Source organism: Limulus polyphemus, unplaced genomic scaffold (assembly GCF_000517525.1).
Source record: "Limulus polyphemus unplaced genomic scaffold, Limulus_polyphemus-2.1.2 Scaffold1332, whole genome shotgun sequence".
Lineage (NCBI taxonomy): Eukaryota > Metazoa > Arthropoda > Merostomata > Xiphosura > Limulidae > Limulus > Limulus polyphemus.
Genome location: NW_013666942.1, coordinates 97,499 through 107,132, shown reverse-complemented (window position 1 = coordinate 107,132; position 9,634 = coordinate 97,499). Strand labels below are relative to the sequence as shown.

The 9,634-nt window shown below is 29.3% G+C and overlaps 1 protein-coding gene across 1 annotated transcript; it reads right to left on the bottom strand.

Moving 5' to 3' along the window:
* Positions 1-382: 382 nt before the first annotated feature.
* LOC106463131 (phosphomannomutase 2-like) lies at positions 383-9,208 on the bottom strand. The gene is made up of 7 exons (XM_013923109.2): positions 8,977-9,208; positions 7,464-7,578; positions 6,175-6,251; positions 5,370-5,461; positions 3,926-4,025; positions 2,320-2,395; positions 383-981 (listed from the first exon to the last, which is right to left on the bottom strand). The coding sequence occupies exons 1-7, from the start codon at positions 9,040-9,042 to the stop codon at positions 755-757; spliced, it is 753 nt and encodes a 250-aa protein (XP_013778563.1). The 5' UTR covers positions 9,043-9,208; the 3' UTR covers positions 383-754.
* Positions 9,209-9,634: the final 426 nt, after the last annotated feature.

Below are 9,634 nucleotides of genomic sequence, written 5' to 3'. Positions count from 1 at the left end.
AAAGCTACAGAAAGGGCTAACTGTGCTCTGCCCGCCATGAGTATCGAAACTTGGTTTCTAGCAGTATAAGTCTGCAGACATGCCACTGGGGGGCTAAAAGAGAAAGGGTAATAAGTATTCACCAATATTTTTATATTCTAACAAATCAATGTAGAAGTAGATTTAGAATAATATCACTTGTTTCATTTTGAAACTAGCATTCTATAGAAACACTATAATATCACAGTCTTACCACATTCCAGAGTGGCTACATCTATTTCTATTTTTGTGTTTAAATTCACTATTAGCCAAAATTCTCTCCCCATCTCAATAGAATATACAGTAAAGAACATTCAATATGTTTGGGTGAATCCATCTTCATTGTGTTGGTACAGTATATTATTCCTGAACTGTGTCAAAAAAAAAAAAAGGATACTGGCAGAAAACACATTTTAGTTGGTAAAATCAATGACTCGTTAAAAGTGATAATATGTAGCTTATTCTAATCTGGTTATATAATAAAAGAACAGTGCATATCAATTTCAGTTACACATAACAGTCCAGTCACACAACTGTTAAAAATGAAACATAATAGTGCAAACAAACAAAAATATGTTTTATGATAAATTATGCATTAAGGGTAGCACAAAGTGCAGTACAGATAAAAAACTTGTACCATCACCCAGAAACACGCCTCACTTCCACTCGTAAATTGGAAAATTAAGTTCTAATTCAGTGAGTGTAAATTGTTAATTAAAACAACTACTTTGTTTAATTACTGTTGATGCTGTAGAAGCTTGGAGACCTGTTCACAAGTGTCATCAGGGTTTGAGACAGAATGACCAATAGTTCTTGGATCACTGTAAATCTCAAAATCGTTTCCTCCTTCAGATGTTTTGTCTCCAAAGAAGTGAATAGTTTTGTAGCCTTCTTGCTCCAAGAGACGTAAACAATATGTTTTATCCCAGCCAATAGGGAAACAATCAAAACTTATCTGGCCACCTGGTGAATCATAAAATACATTTTTGATTCTAAAACAAAACATTAAGAATACGAGTAAATGCAGACCTAAATGATTTGCTCCAAAATTCCAATTTCTAAAATATGTCATGAAAAATCAATCTCATCATTTAAAACGTTAAGCCTTTTGAATCTCAAGTTTAAGCGTGCATAAATTCAGAGAAAAAGAAATACATAAATATATGTGCACGAACTCAGCTAGTGAGCAGACACTCTGCTTGAATATCCACTGGATTTGTATTATAGTTGAGCCATCCTCTTTTTTTTTTAAAGCAAAAATATCCTCATGGTTTTGTATAACTACATAATAAGCTGATACTTTTTTTTACATATGTATGTGTGTGTAAAAGTAGATATTAAAATAAAAACTAATTTCTAGAGAAATTCCTGCATGCATATTCATTTTATGAGTTTGTACATAAATTGCATATTAATGTATATTTTCATTATTATTATAAAATGTATTGATACATTCAAACATATATAAAATGATCACTATTCATTACAGATGTACTAATGACACCATGAAGAACATGAATATTTGATCACCTAAAATGGCCATCAGTGACATTACAGCCTTGGGATGACATGGTAGTCAAATAAATAAAGTTGTCCAACGTTGAACACATCAGATTGACCATTGAATTTTGACTATGGGGATACCTAAAGTCAATTGAGTATCATGAAGAATCTTCTACACTTGAGGACTTGACAGATACCATCCAACATCACATACCCATGTTTATCATGAAGAATCTTCTACACTTGTGGACTTGATAGTAGCCATCCAATATCACATGCCCATGTTCATCATGAAGAATCTTCTACACTTGTGGACTTGACAGATGCCAACCAACATCACATACCCATGTTCATCATGAAGAATCTTCTACACTTGTGGACTTGACAGAGCCATCCAACATCACATACCCATGTTCAATATTGGAGAACTTTATTCAGCTAACACATCATCCCAAGAATGCAGGCCATCATTGATATGTATGGTAAGCAAATGTAGCACCCTTTGGTGACCATTTCTGGTTATGACAGGTTCGTGTTTGTCTTGGTCTTATTGGTATATCCACCAAGATATTACTGTATGACAGTAATATTCACTTTACTGATGTTTGAACATACCAAATGACTTTATAAAAACCCGTAGGTATGTATAGTGAAAAATGCAAATATTTTAGCTCTCACAAAACTTTGGATGTTAATTAAAGCTGATCTACAATTAAAGATCATACTGTGGTGTATGATTATTACTGCAAGATGATTTAAACTAATAGTAACTATTTGATTTATAAAACATATACTCACCTATAGAAAAAAATAATCCCAAGTCTGGAAACTCTTTCTTTAAGGCCTCTACAAATTTCTCTCGGATCTTATGTTCCTAATAAAGATTCATAAGTAATACTTTTCAACAAGTTACTCCACAAATGTATCACAACTATTTTTTTCTGTGCCTCTCTATGTCTATATATATATATATATTAAAAGGCTATGATGACTACATAAAATGTTTAAATAAATAAAACTGCAAAGAAACTTGCATTTTTAACATCCAGTTTGTTTATCATATTTTAATAAATAATTTATCTATTGATACTTTTGTTTTTGGAGCAATTGTGTATTAAGGAGCATGACTGAGATGATAGATACTAATCAATAGAATGTATCCATGTTAAACAGTTGAGACAGATTAGTTTATTTGTGTATCATGTCTTGCAGAAAAAATATTCCAGTTTACAAAAATTACATTCAGTATTGAACATTACGTATATTATAATTAAGTTAAATTTTGTATAAAAGGAATAGAATAAGTATATAAATAAATGAAAAAATATACTTAAAAAAATAATAATGCAGCCACAAAACAAATATCTACCACCAGAGCAGAAATCATAGGCGAGTCATAATGTAGTTTCCCCTGGTTTTTGAGGTACTAGCACAAGTGAGACTCACTGTATTGGGGTAAACTGTCTATTAGGTTTAACCTCAATTTCACTGGCTTCACATTTTTAGAAGTAAAGGAGCAGATGTGGGTGTTCAAGCCCACAGCATCCAACATCTTTACCACCTTTCTCTGTCTGTAGCCAGAAGTGGAAAGGTGGTTGCTCAGACAAAAAAAAAAAAGGTAAGAAAGATAATAATTAGAATACTATGCATCAATGAGGGAGACAGCAAAACTATCTTTGAAGTTAGCATTCCAGCCGCCAATGTGAAGTTTGAGCATAAATACCAAGATGTTAAGGTACTACTACTTTTCTTACAAAGATTTCATTCAAATGACCATTCTTATATAAAACTATTTGAGCTCTAGATTTTTATCCACTAAGTCCAAAAATGCACATGGTTTTATAGCACAGAATATACTTCATATGAAGAATTTACCAAAAAATAAACAAACAGAGCACAAAATACAACTGTATATTATCAACTTGAATAATGAAAGGCTAAAGCAAAAAATGAAATTATATAATATTCTCTCTCAAAAAAAAAAAGATACTTTAACATTTATTGAATTTTCTGTATTGGCTCTATTTTGAAACATCTTATTCTGGAATAAGTTATACTTTTTGTCTTATTTTAATATCAAATACATTTTACTTTTAATGCCATTAGGTAAGATTTTTTCTTTTATTTTTGACAAAATTGTCTGAAAATGTTCAAAATGAGTGAAGATTGTAAGATTTAGAGAATGTTATAGTAGACTATTATACTTACAAATACAAGAAATAAACATTACGTTGCTTTAGGAGTCAGATTAATCTAAGTTTAGTATGAAACACGACTTCGCGTCTTTAATGGAACACCGTATGCATGGAAACACCTACTATTAAAGAATGCATGCAAACTGGATATCCTCCTTTTTTCTGAATTTGTTACTAAGTGAATATTTTACATATCCAGACACCCTTACCTTGTCATATTCAGAAAACTGCTCCCTTTCAAGTTGACTACAGCTTCTACCAACAGGGCAGACATTTACCAAACCATTACGAAATTCTATGAAATTCCCTCTAGAGAGAAAAAGAAAAATTTCCTTTGTACTAGTCATACTAAAACCATAAAAAGGTTTAGTTTAGTTTTCTCAGTCATTATGAATGACAGCTAAAACATGCTAAATTAAGAAACATTCAGTTTGCTCCTGATGAAGAAGGGTCAACCTTTCAAAAGGACTCAGGCTATGGGATTTTGTATTTTTATGAAACATTCTAGCTGACAATGGCATCAGAATATAAAGTTTTATATCATAAGGCACTCAATCATGGGTTAATATATCTATCTTATAGATATATATTATTTGAAAAATACTTCAATTTAAAACATGTATACAAGAGCCCCTCCCAGTGGAACAGCAGTAAGTCTGAAGACTTAAAATGCTAAAAACTGGGTATTGATCCTCATGGTGGTTGCAGCATAGATAGCCTCTAGTGAAGCTTTGTGCTTAACTACAAACAATTCAGGTATTCAGTTGTTACTTTGTATGTTTTCTCTGGCTTTGTTAACCATTGTTCTTGTAATTTGAACCTAAGGAAGATATAGTGGAAACAGTCCATACTGCTACGAAGCAACAAAATATTGGGCTTGTGGTGTGATTAGGACTTTTGATACTTAAAATATCAGAATGGCTCTTCAAAGAATATACAATAAATCCTCATTATTTAGGCATAATATTTCATACATCATAATAATAGCTGAAAAACAAAACTCATAATGCTACAGTTAAAGAAATTGAGGAGAAAAATTCAAACTCATGAGAAGTTAGTACTTAATGAAATACAATTTTGAAACTATTTTTTTAGTTTATTAATTTTTGTTTCTATGAATTAAGAGCTATTCAAAACACACCAAATACTAAACAAAAATTTTGAAATATAACTGTGTCTTGATAAGCTAATTTACAAATGAAATGTAAAAAAATCAAAATAAGATTTATAATCAAATCTAATTTGGTACAATTTAGCATATTAGTAATCTTGTAGTGCTTAAACAGCACAAAAAAACAACATTTAAATTTGTTAATATTAATTTCTGAGAAGGCCGAATTTTGCTTGTCAGATCCAAGCAAACCTATTCATAATAACCTAATTATCCATCCTGTTTATGAAGAAAAATATAATTTTACTTTAAATTTTATGTAACAGTTAAATAACTGATACCTGCCTAATAATACAATGTTTCTGAAAAAATCAGACTATCTAAGTAATGAATAGAAAAAATAACAAGGAATGAAGCTTATCAATACAATAAATTATATTAGTTATTTAGTAATACCACAAAAAATAATGTGACTAACATAACACAAATCTACAGAAATAAAAGATAACGCTATGTTTTAAGTCATTATTTGATTTGCTTACCTTTTATAAGGCAAAGTAATTTTAGACATGTAGTTTAAACAGTAGTTTATAAATGTTTGTAGCTTCTCTTCTCCCATGTAGTTAACGATGCTCTGAAACACAGTTATAAATTATGGGTAATATGCAAGTACTTTCAGAGAATTATGGCTTTTGTGGTATGAAAAAACAATAATGGCCACATTACTTGGTTTAAAACTTCTTAGTATTTCACAAGAATGGTGAAGTATGTACAAAACTATTAAAACCAGAATGATGCTTAAAAATAAATGTAAAGAACATATGTATACTTTCACAGATAATGTACAGGAATTGTTAATTGATAAGATGAATTAGGTAAGAAAAACTTATAATCTTTTATTGATTTTTACATTTCAAAGGAATATTCCAGTTACGACTCTGCTAACTTACATGAATAAGTGTTGAAAAACAAATAAGTTCTTTGATATTATAATTAAATATTACAGTATACTACGGTCATTGACTTGATATGAAATTTGTCAGGTTAATAACAATTTTAAGATTTAACAAACAAAATTTATTGTGAAACTCAATTATTGGAACTTTTAAATATAAAACTGAATGAGTACATTAACTACAAAGAGTAAGAAAAGCATTTCAAAAATAGTTGGTGACTTTACTTGGATGATTTTAAAAATTAAATGTAAAGAATAAGCTAAAGATCTCTGAATGGCTATTAAAGTCACAAATTTCTGATCAAATAAAATACAGGCTAAATATTACTTAGTAGGATTACTAACTAAACGAGTGGAAAAATTATATTGTTTATGAGATAAGGGTATTGTACCTCTTTCCATACAAGTTCACCATTCTTATAGGCTACAAGCCCATTTTCTGCAAACACATATGGAAACTTTGATATGACTGAAACATAAAAAATTAAATTAAATAAATAACAAAATAACTTAACGTTGTTATTACTGTATAAATATAAAATGTTAGATGGTTTTGCACCCAGAATCAACATTATATTTAAGGAAAAAGTTCTGTCAATTTAAGAAAGCATGGAAAGTATTTAGGTATTATTGATTATAACAATAACATTTCTTTTTATCTATCTGTGAAGTCAAAATAAAGAATATATAACAATCCAAGAAAGCAAATTTCTTAATATTTCAGAATTTTTGGGTTGAGTTGAATTTACCAATAAATATAGCGAGTTTACAAATATTATTATGACTTTATAAGGATTGTGGTTTGAAGCTGTATGGAGTACTATACTGAGCTTTCCTCTCCTTATTATTGAAAGAGCATTTAACTTCTGGAGAAGATGTAGAGAAGATCTAACAAACACATTTGACAGATGAGAAGAAACTGAAACAATTATTCTTACTTATTGTAGAATGCAGAATTTTGAAAGATTAAAAACTGTAGGTTCAAATAAATGACCTTTCTCAATGTTCTCTGTTTTTAAACTGGCATAGTAATGGTGGTTTTAATAAGAAATAAGTGTTAGCTTTAATTACACAGAAGTAGACAAATATTTTGAAAACACTGTTTAACTTTCAAAACTGTGAACTTGCTGAATACCTTGCTTAACGAGATTGTGTGTACTTATACGTTAGTTTAATTATTTTTAATGATAAATAAATATAATGCAAAGGGTTAATTTAATTATACATAGCAAGATATTTAGTATTTTTACTTGGAAAAAATGATTAATTCAACGAGACAAATGGTCAGTTGTCTCCTTAATCATTCTTGTACTTCCTTGGAATCTATATATATATATCCACATTATAAATAATTTTCTTTTAAAATTTGTTGAAATTTCTTTAAAGTTTTTAGATGGAGTTAACACTTACACAATAAACTTTATTTCAACACATGAAGTACTAAATCACTGGATGCTTCAAATTTTTCAACAAGATCTACTAACTGTATATCAATTATCAACTGCCAACGTCCAAGATTACATTGCTAAAGGCCACATCAGCAATAGTTCAATTTTCTGTTCCATAATTATACTCAATACCCATATCTAAGTCAATTATCAAATATTTTTTCATTACAATTGCTATATCCATCTTACAAAAACCTTTTAAGTTATACAAAATTGAACCTTAGGATGCTTACCATCCATTCCTCCCATTTGTTCTGCAATCTTAACTACATCAGATCCTCCAACCAAACCAACTGTAACTCTGGATTTAAGCATCAGCAGAAACTTTTCCATATTTTCTGTAATTCTCTAAAAGAAAAAAGTCAAATAACAATATAATTTAACCACGTTATTAGCCAAAATCTATCCAAAATTTTCCCTGGAAAAGAAAAATTAATGTTTTCAAGTATATGGTAGCATAAGAAATTTGTTATGGAAAATGTGAGTAATTTTTTTCAACAGAAACAAATTAAAATATAGTTAGTTTATACAAGTTTGAGCATTTTGGTTTATACTGACAGATCAAGTAACTTATATCAGATATAAAATGTTAAGTTTAATAAGTATGTTGTGGTTCTATAAAATCCTACAAAGGATAAACTGTGGAATTCCTAGTTTTTCTTACGATCATTTTCATTCTTGCACATTATTATAAGTTAAACTTTATGACAAAAAAAATTTATTATAGATTATTTTAAATACTGTTTAAGCAACTGCATAATAGATGCACACTATGTATCTTATTATTTATAACCAATATATTTTTTGTTTTTTCAATCTGTTTTTGGTATTTTTGAGATCTCTTACATCACTGTATATGTTTATAATGTATCATAACTTATATACATTGGTGCAAATAATTTTGTTGTAGCTTTAATAGATAATGATTTTATTTATTAATGTTTGCAAAATTATATTTTGTAATTAAGTGTTACAAGTCTACCCAATAGACATGGTCAAATAGCATCATTATTTCCATCACTGTATCTTTAATCAACTTGTTTTCACTCTTTTTATGTTAGAAGCATGTTAAGGAAACTTTCAAAAAATGCTGAGTTCTGAAACACACACAATAAATGAAAATATTGGAAAAACAAACATACACAAATTTGTTATTTAGTAATATAAATCGTCTGCATAGCAAAATTCTTGTGAATTTAGTGAGTGAATTTTGTTAATGATGAGTAGTCTTAGTTATGTAGCTGTAGAAACTACAGTGGTACATTGATTTCATGAAAATTGGTTACCAGCAAGATGTCTTGTTCGACCTAGAAAATTCTGTGAAGATGTACAGTAATAGAAAATAAATAAGGTAAGACTTCCACACGATATTGTAAAGAATAAGTTTACTTGAAATTGTATAACTATGTGTTTTTGTGTAAATCCTTGTAAACACTGCTTGGGATGATTTTAAATTTAATATGCTGAACGACCTATTGTATTTATCTCTTGTGCTGTTACTGTATTGTTATATGTACAAATCAAATAAATGAATTAATGTTATGCCTTTATTACAATTAAATACACGTTTACAAACAAATAATGATTTTTTCTCTCCATGAATAGGATTGACACTTTTAATTCTAATATTTAGAGATGAACTGAGGGCGAGAGAAATGATGCTGAGGTAGCTTAAAAGTCGGTACATTAGTGTTTGAAAACTTTCCGTTGTAACTTTAAATTATATCTGTGACCGTAGAAACCTACCTGGCGCGGTTTAGTTAATGTTCCGTCAACGTCAAATAAAAATACTATCGAAGAATCAATCTCCATTTGTGATTGAAAATGTACTATCTCAAAGTTCACAAATACGGCAAGTAAATATCACCAAACTGAATAACTAATATTAATATTTCAAAAGTTGATCTTCGATGTTTTACTTCTACTAATTCCAGCTACATTTACTTTCTTAAAACTCTGGAATGGACACGTGTAATGTTTATGTGAAACTATAGACGCTACCACTAGAGTTTCATAGTTGAGTACTCAGTACGAGCTTATTAATATCATTTTTATTGTTATTTTGCTAGATAATGATCCAGCATTTTCTAGTGTGTGTGTGTGTGTGTTTATTTATGAACTAAAATAATTCTGTATTAAAAATAACATAAGATATGAAATGCAGAACCTGATATTGCTTGAGTAAACATAAATAAAAACTGCTTGAAATGTGAAAGGACAGTTTTATAAATTATAGGTTGAATGGCCCAACTATTAGTCTTACAACACTCGTTACTTAAGATATTCTGCCAAGAGCGTTCCAATAAAAACCGAATATAGCATTGACTTTACGCAACTCGCAAGATGAGTGTAAAAAAGAAACATGACATGTTTGTAGATAAGTCACTCAAAACACTGTGTCAGT

Excerpts from the sequence above, each read along its gene's own strand:
- LOC106463131 (XM_013923109.2), bottom strand. The coding sequence starts at position 9,042 with ATGGAGATTGATTCTTCGATAGTATTTTTATTTGACGTTGACGGAACA. Across the intron at positions 7,579-8,976 it reads CATTAACTAAACCGCGCCAG|AGAATTACAGAAAATATGGA; the intron begins GTAGGTTTCTAC and ends TTTTTCTTTTAG. Across the intron at positions 5,462-6,174 it reads GTGAACTTGTATGGAAAGAG|AGCATCGTTAACTACATGGG; the intron begins GTACAATACCCT and ends ACTGTGTTTCAG.